General features: G+C 33.0%; 1 protein-coding gene across 1 annotated transcript; it reads right to left on the bottom strand.

Annotated features, from left to right (window-relative positions):
* Positions 1–604: 604 nt before the first annotated feature.
* dmrt11E (doublesex-Mab related 11E) lies at positions 605–16,419 on the bottom strand. The gene is made up of 3 exons (XM_088228113.1): positions 15,880–16,419; positions 13,134–13,257; positions 605–1,613 (listed from the first exon to the last, which is right to left on the bottom strand). The coding sequence occupies exons 1-3, from the start codon at positions 16,051–16,053 to the stop codon at positions 1,072–1,074; spliced, it is 840 nt and encodes a 279-aa protein (XP_088084239.1). The 5' UTR covers positions 16,054–16,419; the 3' UTR covers positions 605–1,071.
* Between the last annotated feature and the right edge of the window lie 1,036 nt (positions 16,420–17,455).

Genomic DNA, 17,455 nt, shown 5'->3' with positions numbered 1-17,455 from the left:
ATCGTGGTGTAGTGGTCAAGATACTTGACTCACGCACGGAAGGTTCCGGGTTCGATTCCCGGTGAGAACACAAAAAATTTAAAATGTGATTTTTCTTAACCCTGGGTGTTCTGTGATGTAATTCACCGCTGTAATTGGGCCTCCTGGCCTGTTGTGGTCCAAAAAAAAAAAAGTATTAAAAAAATAGTTAATAAAAAAAATATTTATAAAGTGTGCCATATGTATAACGTAAAATACCACAAAATATTATTGAATTAATTATAAAAAGCGATTGAATAATAATTATCAATAATTTCTTAGCACTTTTTTATTTTTTTATATAAAATTAAATATCTGCGCTCTTATGATGGACGCCCATAATGAACTCAAATATTTTCATTTTGGGGGCATTTTTAATGAGTTGTAAATAACTCCCTACTAGAAAATGGGAATCGAGTTATGGCAGAGTGGGGTCCGAACCTAGGACCTTTGATCCGCGAGTCCGCGACACTAGCTACAGAACCACAACTCGGTTGGATTAATGAAAGTAGGCAAAAAAATGAGTACTGAGTATAGTAAAAAACACAATTCACTAGAAAGGTATGGGTTTAAAAAAGTAGGAAACAACTTTAAGGTATAATTTTATTAACGTAATATTAATACCTAAACATCTATATTTCAAACACGAGTATCTATTTAATAAATTTAGAGTAGGTAACTCGGTGATGTTTAATTTGTAATGTAGATAGTCGGATATATTCTTGTATGTACATAAATAATAAAAACAAATATTTTTTACATAAAAACATGACAATACGATGGTGCTGAAAAAGGGAAATTTAAAACTTTAACCAATCTTTTTGGGCACCTCCTACAGCGTTATGTAAAACCTACGTACCTAGGTCCTTAATTATAATAATTATATCAGTTTAGCAAGGTTGTTTAAAAAAAAATTAAACATTTACTACTATTTTTTGCATGACAATAGGCCGAGAGGCCCAATTGCAGTGTTGAATTATTGAACACTATGTACTTAATGTAAAATAATTAAATTAATGAAGATATTATACATTTAGATGTCAGGTTTCATTTTTATTTAAAGCCTATTATAGACTCGATGGAAAACGAAATTCTATTTCGGCAGACTTCAGGCGATACAGTTGCATCGCTTTTTACCTCACAGAGAGACAATTTGTTAGATTCTAAAGCGAGATTTCTATCGTTTCTAATATCGGCAATATCATCCGAACCAAAAGATTTGACTTGAGTATAAGAAGTATCAATCGCGTCGTCCGCCATCTTGGAATTTTCCGATTTGAAAAGGGGAAACGAATTTTCATACGGGAGCATTCTCATATGCTCTGTCCGGATTATGAAGTCTCTAACAAATGAGCTGACTGCGAGAGTGTTGAGGTTATGGTGTAGGGCGGGGCTGGGAATATAAGTCGGGGGTTGCGGCATCGAAGAGCAGTCCTGCAATAGGCGGGTTCGGAGGAGGGCGGCCGTGTGTGCCCTCAGAGGGGCTATGGGAAGTGCCGGGACGGACTCCAAGGCGCTGTCAGCGAAAGTCCTCCTCTTGCGTAATCTCTCGTTCATTTCTGGATCTCCAGTTAGGGGCACCCAACGTTGATACCCTACAAAGAAAACAAATGTAAATAGAGAGATTCGAGTGGGTCATCAAATTTTGAGTAAAAAAAATATTTAAAAAAAAAAAATAGGTTTTATTTATTTAAGGGGGAATCAGGTAAACATATTACAGTAAATGATAAAAAAATACGTTACAAAATAATATAGCCAATTTGAATTATATAGTCTTGTCAGACCATGTGCTGAACGTTTTGCAATTTGACTTTATTCTTAGTATACGCAGTTGCAGGGACAGGCTTATCCTCTAAGGGGACAAGTAACGTGATACTTCCTCGTTTTGTAATATGAGCCGATGAGAAATGGATTAGATGTGTCAAGAAACTCGAATCTGTAAATACTTGTTGGCAAAAATTACAATATTTAAACGACTCCTTGGTCCTTAATGAGACAGGAGCCAGGCTGTCTAGAAGGCGCATTTTTTGTTCGAGTTCTTGAAATTCCGGAATCTATTCAAAATACATATTTTATTTAATGATATTTCATACATATTTCGACAGTTTACTAATGGCCGCGTTGAAGTGTGCGGTGATTTATTAGTGTCTAGGTAGGTAGGAATCCACTTTGAGAAAGTCACAGCGAAATTCCATTTCTAATAAATATGTAAAAGATACACATGTTGTTTATTTATATATAGGCATGCATTAAAAAAAAAAACCGAATCATCAAGCCGTTTCTTCGTTAGGGTAGGCTGAGAGGATAGAACGCCACTTTGCTTCATATTTGCATACAGATCTCGCTTCCTCTTCTCTCATACATCTTCTTATGCACGCGCGCCGATTATTCCGACTTTTGACATGTCCATCTTTAAGTATTAGTTTTAAAAAATGTATAAATTTTTATCTAAATTTCACTGATAAACCCTTACGGGCTACATACATTTAACAAAATATTTTCACTTTTAAAATTCACATTCTACTGTTAATAATAATATTTTTAACATCTTTTGTAAAGGTTGTCTGAGTCTTTTGTTTAGTTTTGTCTGGTAGTTTATTGTATAATTTCAGTCCATGGTTTATTAGTCTCGATTGTCCTTTTCTCGTTTTAAAAGATTGGATATGATATTTTTCTGATATTCTCGTATTGTGTTCATGTTTACTACAGTTTTTTTCAAGTTTTAATTCTTTGTCTACAATTACATCAGTGGCTAATTTATGAATAAATTTATAGGATTCTAGTTTAAAGAGTTCAGTTACATTTAACTGTTTAGTTTGTTCAAAAAGTTCTTTAGTTGCTGTTAGATAGGGAAGGTCATATACTAACTTTAATATTTTATTTTGCTGTCTTTGTGGTCTGTTTATGTCATTTTGATTTCCTGTTCCCCATAGTAGTTGCATATAACCTATTTTAGTTTTTACATAGGCTTTATACATTTTTTTTCCTTTATTGGAACAAAATTTTTGATTTAAAAAAAATAGACTCGACAAAGTCGCCACTTTGCTAATTGAATTGTTGATTTGAATTGTCCATGTCAATTGTCTGTCTATTGTTAGTCCTAAGTATTTAACATGTTCAATTTCAGTTAGCCGTTCATTATTTATGTAAGCATCTACTTTGTGTCATTTTTTTCTAGATTAAAAATGGATAATATTGATTTTTTTTGCATTAAGTGTAAGTAAGTTTGTGTTTGTCTATTTAGTCAACATAGTAAGGTCTTCGTTTATGTCATTGTTTGTTAATACGCCTGTTTGATTTTTATAGAATAGTCCAATGTCGACGGCATACATAATAATTTTAAAGTTGGATTTGGATATACCATGTCTTTCTTGGTCTTTCTATATTTTCTGCATCCACCAACATTCTCATTGTTAGTATTTTTAGCCGTTCTATCGCTGTCCATTCACTCTACATGTCTAAACCAACACAGAGCTCCTTTCTTGATTTTGTCAATAGTGCTTATCTCAGCCTTACATAATGTACGGATCTCGACATTTGTGCATCTATCGTAGGTACATTGTTTTACAACACATTCCCATAAGAGATGGCATTTCGACAGCATTCAGCATACTTTCATCCCTGTTTTTCCAAGTTCATACTTCGCTCTCATACATCAGAGTTGGGACCAGAACTGCTAATTTTGATTCTTGCGATAAGCACTTATTTGTCAAGGTTAATTAAAGAGCACCGTTCACTCTGTTCCCGGCACTCACCCTCCTTTCAATATCTTTCTCAGTCATTCCATCCTTAGTAAACATACTTCCCACACACATATTCACAAATTCCTCAACCTGTTTTAGTATAACCCCATTCACAGTGATTTCACATTTAATCATATTTTCATTTCTTTCAAAAACCATCACATTCGATTTATCGTCATTTATCAGCAAATTGCTTCCCTAGCATACATCATAGACTTTTGTTACCAAGAATTGCAGTGTCTCTTTGTTGTTAGCAAGAAGCACGACATCACCAGCATACAAAAGACAATGTACAGTTAATAAACAATTTCATACGATGGTAAAAAACCACACGACACGTAAAATTAGCAGGCAAACGTACACACTATGAAGCCGACTAATCTCAACTTGATTTCCCTTTTCAGGAGTTTTATCTGAGAGTAGCTATCGAGTCAAAAAACAGGAGCAGGCTAAGCGGACGGCTGCCAGGGGCGGCGGCCGCCTCCCTCAAGGGAGCGCACTCTGCAGACCCACAGCCTTCTTTTCTCTTTTTCTTCCTAGAAAATAAGTCTGGGGGGGCGCAAAATTCAAACCCTGCTAGGGGCACTCATAACTCTAGCTACGACACTGCATATAACTATTATTTTATTGGATTTTAAGTTTGCATATAATTTATTCGCGGTGCCTATATATATATATAGGATTTTTTTACATAGTTATGTTACAAATTATAAAATATTTATAAATCTGGGGGTTAACAACACTGATATATCAATGAAGCTTATTGCTCAAAGTGCAAATTTCGGTAAAAATGAGTTAGGCATCAGAAAGTACTTTAAAATAACTGTAATAATAATTTTCAGTGCCAGTCAGTCATGTTAAGAAATTTGTCAAAAAATGTTTGTCGTGTGTATTTTAAACAAGGTTTTCGGCATGTTGTTTTATATTAAGAAATATCTTTGTTGGCACAATCAATGGTATTGAGATTTTCCGTGCATGGAGTCCATAAGATCGTACATAATAATACAAACAATCTTGTTACTTTTGAAGTGAAGGATATGCCCATGTTGTTTGGTAAATAACAGCAATTATCGATATTATTCCTGGCCAAGTACCTTTCTTTCCCATCCTTCCCTTGACCCATCCTTATGGTACTTACCTTACATCAAGATATAAGATATTAAAAATTAGAGCATTTGGATTTGGAACAAAACAAAACAACATTTTGACAACAAAAAGAATGCATAAAAAAATTTGGATACGTCGCGCGTCGTTGTTAAAGCTATAATAAATCGTTTTATAATTCATAGTAAATTTCATCACCCAGTACCCATAATTGAAGAACATTCTCATTGTATCAAAGGTAGGTCCATATTCCGTGTTCCTTTCCTTTCTTCAAATATTTCCAAACTTTTACAAAACTAAAATAAATTCTTATTGTTAATTGCATCGGCATTCACTTCGTAACACTTCTTTATAAATTATTATAAAAATAAAACTTTGTCATTAGTGTTACACAATTTTTATTATTTTACAAGAACACTACTACAGTTTCGGGAGAGCACTCCTCCCATCGACGGGTGATTAAAAAAACCAAACTAATCCGTAATATACCGTAATTGCCGTAATTAACGTAATATAAACTAATTAATTTGAACAATGTTTTGAGTATGTCCAAATGCTTGCAGACTGGCTGGATTTTCTTCCTAGGGAGTTATTCGTATTTAAATTTGTTGCAACAGAGAGGTAAAACATTCCTAAGAAGGGAATATTGAAATCTATGCTTCCATATTCCCTAAACGGGGCTTATGACCAGTCGGTTTAAGTGGCCATTTTACACACTGTGTAACATTCACCATTCTGCTCATGTTTGAATATCCACATTTCCTCAACTCTTCCATTTGTTGACTTTTGTGAAGTAAAAGAGCTGAAACCTTTATAACGTGGGTGAGATTCATCCGGCTGAACCAATTCACCTACTAGGCAACGCCTGAAAACAATTTTCCAATTTTTATACTTCTTAATTAGTTTTATATCACCCGTCGATGGGAGGAGTTCTCTCCCAAAACTGTCGTAGTGTTCTTGTAAAAGAATAAAAATTGAGTAACACTAAAAACAAAGTTTCATTTTCATAATAATTTAAATGAAATTAGTTTTTTTTCACTACAGCCCGCATTTCCTTACCACATGTTGACTGTTGACTTGGTATCTATGAAATAACTATGGGTAATTTTATACCAACAATCGCTACAGAAACAAATAATCCCCTTCTGCACAAATAAGTTTTTTTCAATAGGCCCTTCTAACATTAACCCCCCGAAAAAAATATTGGCGTACCTACTGTCTACTGTCTACTTTCTACTGATACGGTGGCTTAAACTTCATAAATTGCAAAGTAGACAAGATAAGAAGAAGAAGATTAGGAATGAGAAAAGCAATGCAACAAGTGGAAGATGTCCTTAAAAAAATATATATGTAAATATATCTATGAGACGAGGCGGGAAACCAACGGCTGTGCTTTATTACCAGAGACAAGCTTAAAGCTTACTTCAGTCACTTTTACTAAAACAACAGAAATAAAAGCTCAAATCTTAACACATCACTCTCAAATCCAATACAGTCACTTAGACACTCGTAAAAAAACACGATTATCTGTTCCCGGACAAATCCAGCCGAATGTAACAAAACTTCTCTTTTTGTCAGTGGCACAATTTAGCCGGGGTCTTATTGGATAATTTAGGGATGGTTATTTGGGCGTTAGTAGTGTTTTGATAGGATATTCGACACCACAAGGCAGTGAATAAACAAAAATATTGTATTAATGGGTGTTAGGTTTGTAAATGAGATCCATGGGACATGCTTTAACCGGCGGCGGCGGGTGGCAACAGGAGAGGGGAAAATGTCATATGCCTATTTATTTACACGCAACTCTGTAGCAACTAGCAACGTTTTTAAACTATTTATTTATTAAGGAAGCTATACAGTCCATTTTATAAATACAAGGTACAAAATAATAATTTAAAAAAGTAAGATGGATTTACAGATTTCACATTAATTATACATAAATGCAGGAGGAGAGGGGAAACAATAATTAAATTTAAAAAATATATTCAAATAAAAAATAAATAAAAAGTAGATAAAAGGGAGAAGACATTGCATAGCTCCAACTCTACTTTCCTCCCCTCTCTCTCCGCTTCCATAAACATCTATATTTCTTAGTAAAAATTCACAACCAAAAATAATAAATTACATGCAGTAGATGCAACTTAGAAAGAGTCAACAATTTCATTTATCTAGGTTTTCTCATCAGCGAAGGTGAAATACGGCGACGTACAGGTATTGCCAAAAGTGCTATGAGTCGGCCGTCGAAGATTTGGAAAAATCGCAGTATAACCATTAACACCAAAAAGAGACTGGTGAAGGCTTTAGATTTCTCAGTGTTCATGTACGGTGTGGAGTGTTGGACACTGAGGGAATCTGAAAAGAAAAAAATTGAAGCTTTCGAAATGTGGTGATGGCGGCGAATGCTGCGGATTCCGTGGACAGCCAGACGTACGAATGCATCTGTACTCCAGGAACTGGACATAGGAGAAAGACTAACATCCATGTGCGAGAAAAGAATCCCGCAGTTCTGTGGGCATATTTCCAGGGGGAACTCTGATAGTTTGGAGAAAATTATTCTCCTGGGAAGTGTCGAAGTGACAAGGTCGCGTGGACGTCAACAGACAAGATGGAGCGGCACAGTCACTGAATTATCAGAATCATCACTGAAAAATGCCTATAGAAGAGCACAAGACCGTTCCAGATGGAGGGAGACTGTCCACAGACGAGTCATTCCTGGAGTCAGGCGTAATCACCATCCTCAGATATGAGGCACGGATTGAAGAGAGAGAGAGTAGATGTACATATGAATAAGATAAAATTAAGAGTTGGAATTAAAAGTTAAAATTAAAATTAAAAGTTAAAAGTTAAATTTGAAGTTAAAATTAAAAGTTAAAATTGAAATTGAAAGTTAAAATTAAAAGATAAAATTAAAAGTTTAAATTAAAAGTTGAAAGTTGAGCAGGAGATAAATTTAAAATGTCTTTAACAGAACTAATAAAAATATGGTATTTACAGTGAAATATGTCGATGTCATTAAAACTGTCATTATTGATAATCTGTATTCTTCGAAGAGTGCTATTTTTCATATAATTAGTCATTGAGTTAGCAATGTCGAAGAGTACAGATTGACGAGTTCTACGGACATGGACTATGGTGTAGTAATTATTATATAACCAAAATGGCTAATTATTTCATTTTGAATGCTAAATTTTCTTAATGCCTTCAAGATGATGTATAAAAAAGGCGGTGTGTAAACTATTGGTAAGGTATTCAAAATAAAATAATATTATTGGATTAAAAATTACTAACCCCTGGACACATAAATTAGCAGCATATCATTCTATGAAACTACCCAATCGATATAGTCATTAAATCAAGAAGTAAATGTAATGAAACTGTAGTATAAAATAATGGCTTTAACCATAAAATTATAGACAATATAAAAAAAATAGAATTCAATCCAATAATATAATTTTATTTTGGATACCTTACCAATAACTAAAAAGGAATTCTGCCAATGAGGAATTTCATAGGTTTCTATTATTATTACATGTTTTTTTAAACTAAGCCAAAACATTTATTTTGATGTATTGTATAGCTTAATGATTTTTTTTTGAGTTTTGTATTTCTGAAATTACTCCGCGTATGACGCCTCAAGTTCTCTTCCCCTTCTTCTCGGTCAATTCTGCCGATCGGCCCGTTGACGGTAAGTAAATCGGGAATCTTCCACAACTCTCTTATCATTGGTTGATTCATATGAACTAGTGACGTCGTTCAAAGTAGCTCGTTTTTATTAAAATATTATTTTTTTAAATTTCGTACGTTTTCACAAAACTTTGCCGTACAATTTAATGCTCTAATTGTTACCACGCACAAGAAAACGTTTTTTGTATCCAATTTCCCGTAGGGTTAAAGTTCTTACTGCATTCACAATAAATATGTATACAAATTGCTCACGATTATAATAAAATGATATAAAGTAATTTTGCATGTGCGGTAGTTTGACTATGGAACGTAGAAATAAGAGAACAAACGCAGCCAATTCCAGTGACAATTATGGTCATCAGGTGGAGGCCATACGGCTGGGCTACGTCCCTCACATGCCTACATTACAAGGCGTGAGGTTGTCGACATTCTGGGCATCCACGGCCAACAGCAAATCGGAAGCTTGTTTTAAAACTACGGGAGGCGTGGCGCTTTCCTATAGTAATTTAATGCAGTATTGTGAAATTTATTTAGTTGATAAATACGAAGAATTTATTGAAAAAAAATAGATAATAAGTTACATAAACTTTGACGAAGATGCTTGTTTGCTTTGAAACCGGTCGGTGGAAAAAAAAAGTGTTTAAAAACAAAGTTGTTTTATTTATTCTATTATAATGAATAACCAAAAAGTTAGTGCTTCATATAAAACAGGGTATGTGCACAATTCATTAGGTACTGTAAATCATGCCATGGTAGATTTTGTAAGAAATCTGCGTCTCTGTCTATCTTTCTATATATATTATTGGTCCTGTAGTGACGCGAGTGTTTTAATAGTTGTTAATGTATCTTTAAGTCTTTTGATGTAATAATGGGCGAACTTTATTGAGCTTCCAAATTGCGAGGGTTTGGAGTGAAGGGGGTTGGGAAGGGAGGTGCGAGGTGGTGGTCACGTGACTCTTACAGCTCCCGCGAACAGGTGGCTGCAGCCGGCGCAAGTCAGGGGTGGACTAGGGATAGGATACGGACAAAAAAAAAAAAAAAGATTATAAGATGATTGAAGATTATGATGAAGATTAAGTGATTCCATTGGCCACGCCCCTAATACGTCACGATTCATGTTTATTTGTTCCTTGCCATTGAATTTTGTGTGGAACAATATCACGAATCTTGACGTCACAACAACTAAGGCCAAACGCATCGCGTTTTTCTACGAACGTATTTTTATTGAATTTCTTTTTTACATTTATGTATAAAAACATTTTCCCACAATATCCATATTGATTTTGAAAATACAATTAATTATTCTCAATCCATTTAATATATTTTTATCGGTATTCGTAGTATGTGATATTTCCTTATTATCACAATTAACGCAATTACCGCCCATGTGCTCTGCAAGTCGTGTTTTAATCTCGATTCTATCTGTAAATGTTTTTTTAAATATTAAAAAAACTTCTTGTCACACACTCTTAAAAACGCCATTTTTTGTAAAATCTGAATGGGGGCTAGATTTCTAACCATCCGTACGCTCTGTAGCTTCTATATATTGTTAACATTTGACATAATTGGAAACGGGGAACTAGAATCTAGAATCCCAACCGCCTATACACTCTGTAGCTGCAGGACGTGTTGGGATATTAATTGTACAGCCCCCTTGAGGTGGTTTCCAAAAAAATGAGGATACAAAAAATACCCAGAACAAATAAATAAATATTTAAAAATTGACATGCCACCACAACGTGTCTATGTAATTATACGTCATTACTGCTTCCGTTGTCCATTAAGAGAAAAAGTCACGATAAAATGTGTAAAAAGGTAAAAATATATATGTTGCAAAATATCATCGGCGCAGGCTACTTACTACCTACATCCGTAAAGACACAGTATTTTTTTAATTATTTCTAGTTAAATTTCAAATATTCTTGAACCCGCCCTGAATATGTTGGCACAATACTGTTAGGATGGAAATGTCAGCAATAAAACACAAATTGTTCTTCTAGACTTCTGTTTACTCTGCACAAGTTATATAGAGCTGTTTACACAACCATAAAACCATTTGCGTCGTTTACTGAAATCGATACATGCTACATACAATACGAAACGCAGCAACTTACTCCCGTTGATTTATAGACAATTCCGATCATCTCGCGTCCTTTATTCTAGTTTAATGGGTCCATATCTCATCAAGGAGAGTTCTTTCAAACCCAAGTTAAATGAAACAACAAAGAAACAGCCGGTTGGTCAGATAATAGTGGCGCGTTGCCACTATTTTAATATTCGAAAGCTACAATCATTATTTTCGAACATTGTTAACTTTAGAAAACACTAAAATTCAGTTGAGAAACTTACCTACTTTAGCAAGCTCAACTAAACAATAATAGGAAGAGTGAGGCCGATTCCACGCCGGCCGATTGCGGTTGAACGAATCCACGCGACACAGTTGAATTAGGGTAGTAATATTTTTATTATTAATTAGTGCACGTCAGCTAAATAACTCTTCAGTTATGAAATATAAATGTGATTTTTTAATACAATATTTTAATGTTTTAAGGATTAGACGTGTACGTTGTAAGACTGATCATCAAGATACATTAAAATTGATGTAGTTATAATGAATAATTGAAGTGATTCATGATCCATTATAGTCCTTAAAATGTAACATGAGTAGAATGACAGTTGTCAGAAAAATTGACGCCATAACTTTGTAGTAACGTCAAAGGAGTTATTTATATTGACACATAAAAATTAATTATATATATATATAGTTGGATAATTTATAAAGCGCCATTTTTGTGAAAATCACCTCAAGGGCGCTGTACAATTAATAAATATCCCAGTACGTCTTGCAGCTACAGAGCGCATAGACGGTTGGGATTCTAGTTCCTCGTTTTCAATTAAGATCAATCAAAAATTATAATAGATAGGAGCTAGATTACAGGACGTCTTGCAGCTACAGAGCGCATAGACAGTTAGAAATTTAGCCCCCATTTACACATTTTAAAAAATGACAAATAAATTTAGTGTATTACAAAATAATAATAATATGAATAGTAAAAAGGAGTGAGATTACAACACGCCTTGCTGCTACTAAGCGCATAGACGATTGGAATTCTAGACCCCGTTTACAAAATTAAGGTATTTTAAAGTTGAAATATGAAAGCTAGATAACCAATCATCGTGCAGCTACAAAGCGCATGGATGAGAGGAATTCCAGCAAAGTTAAAACAATATCCATAAATTTATAAAAAATAGAGTATAGTAGTAAATTGGTCAAGTGTTCATACCAAGAAGTAAGCAATAAAAAACTAAATAAATAAAGCACTGTATCAACTCCATGGTTAACAAAGGGAGATAGATGTCCGAAGAGAATCTTTTGTAGACAGTAGGTAGATATTGTCACCATGTGGTCCACTAGGCTGCTGGAGAATTTCTGGAAACGCACGTGTGTAGACTGGGGGATTACGCCTATTGTTCCAACGACTTGGTGTCCATTTTGGTCCGTATTATTTCGTTTTATGAGACGCAACATTCCTGTTCAAATTAACTTCTTTACATGAATATTACACAAACGCGTGTATAAGCGGTTTGATTTATAATTTTGTATATTATTAGAAGGCAGATATTTGAAATATTATGTATTTATCAATAAATGTCAGTTCACTTTTAGTAGCACTGTTGTAATTTTTTAATTATGGGTGTAGTGTTCTAAATAGCAAAATTTAGGTACTTTCGCGTCAAAAACTGATGCATTCTTAAACGGTTTTAAAGGATTCATATGGAATTTTATGATTTTAAGGTTACAGACGCACTATTTTTGTAAGTTTCCATTGTTCACTATTTGTCACATATTTTGTTAAGAATAAAGTATAAAACAATGCTATTAAATAAATAGTCTTCTTTTTTCCACTGTTTGTTGAAACATGACTACACTACTACACACTAATGATTTATAAACATAAACTCATTGTTTTCTAACATATAACAACTTATTTTCAGATTTATTATAAGATTATAAGCTACGGTTGGGGAGGAACTATATTTCACGCCCAGCCCGTACGGTGGCTGAGCGCGATCAATTGTATCTGGCGTGTTAATTATTTTTTTTAATACAATGCTTGAAACATAAATCAACATTAATATATAAAATCAGCTTTAACACAAAAAAAAAAACCAAAATAAACCTAATTATTAACGACATTCTTACAAGGTTACATCATTTTGCAAAAACGTTAGAGATGGGACAAATTGATTAATTTAAATTGATCGAATAAAAAAAAAAATTCATTTGATGTTGTTCATGAAAAAAGTAAAAATGTCGCATTTTTTGGTGAATAATTGTGTTAAACACACTATAATAGGCTTGTTTTTGCGTTTTTTATATCAATTTTCGGAAGCAGAGTTTCATGATTGCATGAAATAACTAATAAAATCGATTTGATCAGTGATCAGTAATTTCCCATCACTAATGAAATCAGTTTGACAGCTGTCATTCAAATCAAGCTATATTTTAAGGACTATAAGTGCGGTTAAGGATACGGAAGAAGATTGTGTGTTGGTTGACCTTAGTTATTTTTTTGCGCTTACCATTAATAATATCGTTGGCCAAGTTAGCTTGCTGTAAAGTGCGCAACTGTTTCTGGTAGTGTCTCTTCTGTGCCAACAGGGCTGCCAGACCCTCTTGGGAACACTGCTGCCTCCGGAGGGCCACCTGAAGAAGACAAACAGTCCTATGTTCAGACATCTTAAAAATACAGAGTGGCGCGAACAAACAGAAGAAGGCTGACCGTGGCATCAGGGCTGCTACTCTAAACATGTACTGCATGTATTTAGTACATTATCTACTAAATAACGTAATCTGTAGCTATCTGAGGCTACATAATCTACTGATGTACGTAATCTGTAGCTAAGTTCGTGGTCAATATGTTTTTATCCGTATGGGCGACTCTATTAGGTAATTACTCTAAGCTTAAAACATATTTATATTAATGTTTAAGAGTTACTCATTTCGTAAAACAAACAGAAAAATATGTGTACATAAAGGAAAGAGACGTCTTACAATAATGTGTTTGTTTTATTTATGATTAGTAAATATTTTCAATGCAAAAAACGAAGCTACAAATAAATTGACAATGTTTTATAGTTTTATTATATAAAATACTAATAATACTTGTATTGATACTTGTATTAAACTTAGTAAAAGTCCCCCTCTAAGCACAAGGGCTGGTCTCTTCTTGAAGAGGAACAGCATAAAAAAACAAAATATTATATCTATATGTAATAAAACTATGGTAAATATATCTCAAGTTTATTGCAACTTATGAAATAAATTAAATGAAAATTTAAAAAATTAAATATGAAAAAAAAATGTGTAATATACTTAGTTATTTTATTGGTGATCATGTGTTTAAAATCACTAAGTTTGTTGTTTATCGTTGTGAAGAGATACATCTGATTGAATTATGGTTTATCAATAGTAAAAGTCTTGTTTTTATGGTTGTTTTTTCTATAATTTTATGGTTTATCATAACGGTTTTATAGTACGATTTATTTATTATTTTTACAGTTTTTGTTTGGCATTTCTAATTTTGCTTCTGTTCGAATTTTCGCTGTATCTAATCTTACTAATAAAATTAATTCGAATCTATATTATTGAATAATAATCTATAAACTTGTTCGATTGGTCGGTATTTTATATTTTTTAGTGGGTATAATATAAAGTCTTAATTACAAAATAATTTATTTATTATAAAAAACATTTATATATCCGTACATATTTTGGATATATGTGTATTACGTAGGGTTTATAATATACAGTTAAACTCCGTTTATCCGAATTGCTAAATATCCGGAACGTTATTAGGAAATAAAAAATAAAGGAGATGTTATAATTTAAATTTTAAATTTCTGCCTTTGCTGGGTATGTTAAAGTAGATTTTTTAAATGTTTTCAATTTACCGTGTATTATTTCAAAAGCAATAAGAAAATGATCTCACAGTAAATTTTGCCTTAAATTTGTCTTTAAAAAAATTGCCTTAATTAAATGGTACAATTGCCTTAATTTAATGATTTATGCATATCCGGACAAAATTTGCCACTCATTGATCTGGATAATTGTAGTTTTACTTGATATATAAACCGGGTTGTGGTCCCGTGGTAGGATTGTGGACTCACGAGCTAAAGGTCCGAGGTTCAAATGCCCCTCTATTACAAGTCGAATTCCATTTTTACAGCACACGTTATTTACGAATTTTAGGAAATGGTCTGAAAATTTAAATATTGTAGTAAATAATAAGAATTCAAATATTTCTCATTAAAAATAAATAAATGTTCAAATTGATTGATTACAAGCAAATACCAGGAGATTTTTTTACTTCCTTGTTCATACATATAATCAGTGTTATATTTACAGATTATCTTTATTAAAAGCAGGCAGGTAATTGTATTTTATTTTTAAAAGGTATGTTTTACATAAAATAGCAGTATAATGATTGAAATATTTTAGGATTTTTATATATTTTAGCATTAAAATTACTCAATCTGTTCGTGTTTTTTTTTATATTACTGTACACAGTATACTTTTCTACACATTGAAACGAGTTATACACAGTAATGTAAATTTTACATTTATCCGAATTCAAAAAATATATACTTAAAATATTTATATCTAATCAATGAAAAAAATATGATAACTGAGTGTAACTCTTAAGGTAAATGATAGTACCATTTTTAAATAAAAGATACAAATTTTATTATCTATGTGATAAGTAGGTACCTAACTTAATAATAAATACAAATTATTTTTTTGTTTTACAATAATATTTATTTATTTTTATTTTATTTATTTATTAGGGTTTATAAACAATAAACAATACATTTGACATTGGTATAATAATCACAAATTGTTATTTTAGATATTGTTTATCAATTATATGTGAACACAACATGCACAAATAAAGAAAAAAAGTTTATAATATATTATTTTTAAATTGGCTAGCTTAACTGAACTCTATGATTGTTATAAAAGTTATTACAACAAATTATTACTAACAGGTTATTACAAATTATTTTACCTAGCCAACATAAGTGACTATTTGATTTTATAAATTGCGTTATGATTTTATTAATTGATTTTAATAAATGTGATTTTATAAATTGGTTTCTAGTTTTTTACGTTATATACCTACTGTACTTTTGTATTTTTTAGTTTTGCTAAGGCACAAGGTAGGCGTGGACTGCAAATTCCACCTATGCGTTTTGTATTACAATGGCTGTAAATTTCTAAATTTTTTGTAATGATAAAAGTTTAGATAGAGTAATATTTATTGCCCACCTGTGCAGCCATTACTCTTTGTCGTTCCACCACCAGCCTGCAGCTCGCGCAGGAGCAATCCCTCCATCTGCATACCCTCTTGTGTCCTTTCAGGCAAGAAATAACCCCGTGATTCCTACAGCGGGCACATTTCGGAGTTCGCAAAAGCCTTCTTGATCGTGGTTCTGACGACATTTTATATTCATAAGATAATAATAATTCTCATAAAGATAAAAAATCACTGCACAAATTAACTGTTAATGTAAAAAAACGTGACACGTAATTCAACAAAAGTTGGTACTTGTTCGTAAATATTTTACTGATAAGTTGAACGCTACGTTATTTTGGTTTCAGCGCGTTCGAAAAAAGAATTCCGCGATGTACCTATTTCATGACAGATTTTTTCAGCGCACTTTTGTTCACAAATAAATATTTATCTTATCGACGAGAATCGTATTCAGAGTGTATTTTCTTTCCCAGCACTCTAGCACCGAAAGCTCCGGATATTTGAGACTTCCCGACACTTACTGAAGAGGATAAACCGCTGGGCGGCAGCGGGAGCACCTACGAGCGAATGGGCGTGGTAAGACATCTGACATTTCATTGGCCGATATCGCTAAATGAGGCGTACCCATTTTTTGTAATTTCGCTGTATAATTACAGTATCACACCTCTATCATAATTTTTCACATATCGCAGATGAAAATTGAATTATTTTGATTAAATGAGCCCATTGCAGGAGCAACTCACAAAATGGTATGAAATTTGTATTCAAAGTTTTAACTCTATGAGGAGGGCACTGGCGTATTATTACTCTGAGATTTTGCCTAATTTTTTTAATCAACTGTTTTCATATTTTAAATATGGATGTTTCGTAAATAAAGAACCAGGAAAACAATGTTTTTTGATTATACTGATAACAGAAATGATAACCAATAAGTTTACTTTACAATACCGTAGCCTCCGTGGTGTAGTGGTCAAGACGCTCGACTCACACACGGAAGGTTCCGAGTTCGATTCCCGGTGAAAACACAAAACTTAAATGTGATTTTCTCAAACCTGGGTGTTCTGTGATGTAATTCATTACTGTAATTGGGCTTCCTGGCCTGTTGTGGTGCAAAAAAAATACCATTCTCTCCGGTCACGCAGACATTTTCCATTTCTCCTTTACTAAATATAGAACATTACTTATAGGCGTTGATAATTCGCCTAGACAATTTTATGAGTATGTCATTAAAAATGTATTTTCATGTTTATATTTTGTACCTTCTTCATTAACCTTTGTACATTTTAAAACTGTGAAATAAATCAATAAATATTAAAGAAACTAATGAATGACTAATTAAATTTATAAGGGAAAATAATAAATGTATAGTATCTACCTTCACACATTTTCCTATTTAAAGTAGGTACGTACACCAAAACTGTCCTGTGAATCTGGGGTGTTCGCTTCTAAGTTACAAGCATTAAAGTGCTGTAAAGTAGGCAAACGCACTGACTTTTATTAGACCACGAGGCAAAAAATAATAAGGAAGTTCAGTGCTACGGGAAATTGGATATTAAAAACGGTTTAATAGAGCATTTAATGGTACAGTGA

Source organism: Micrasema longulum, unplaced genomic scaffold, assembly GCF_059751315.1.
Source record: "Micrasema longulum isolate JH-2025_06_02 unplaced genomic scaffold, ASM5975131v1 h1tg000561l, whole genome shotgun sequence".
NCBI classification, from domain to species: domain Eukaryota; kingdom Metazoa; phylum Arthropoda; class Insecta; order Trichoptera; family Brachycentridae; genus Micrasema; species Micrasema longulum.
Note: the sequence above shows the minus strand (reverse complement) of the source record. Positions and strands in the feature narration are given on the sequence as shown.

Bases quoted from the DNA above. Each gene is read 5' to 3' on its own strand.
- dmrt11E (XM_088228113.1), bottom strand. From the start codon at position 16,053: ATGTCGTCAGAACCACGATCAAGAAGGCTTTTGCGAACTCCGAAATGT. The intron at 13,258-15,879 runs GTGGGCAATAAA...TGTCTTCTTCAG, and splicing joins AAAGAGTAATGGCTGCACAG to GTGGCCCTCCGGAGGCAGCA. The intron at 1,614-13,133 runs GTAAGCGCAAAA...TTTTCTTTGTAG, and splicing joins GGCCAACGATATTATTAATG to GGTATCAACGTTGGGTGCCC.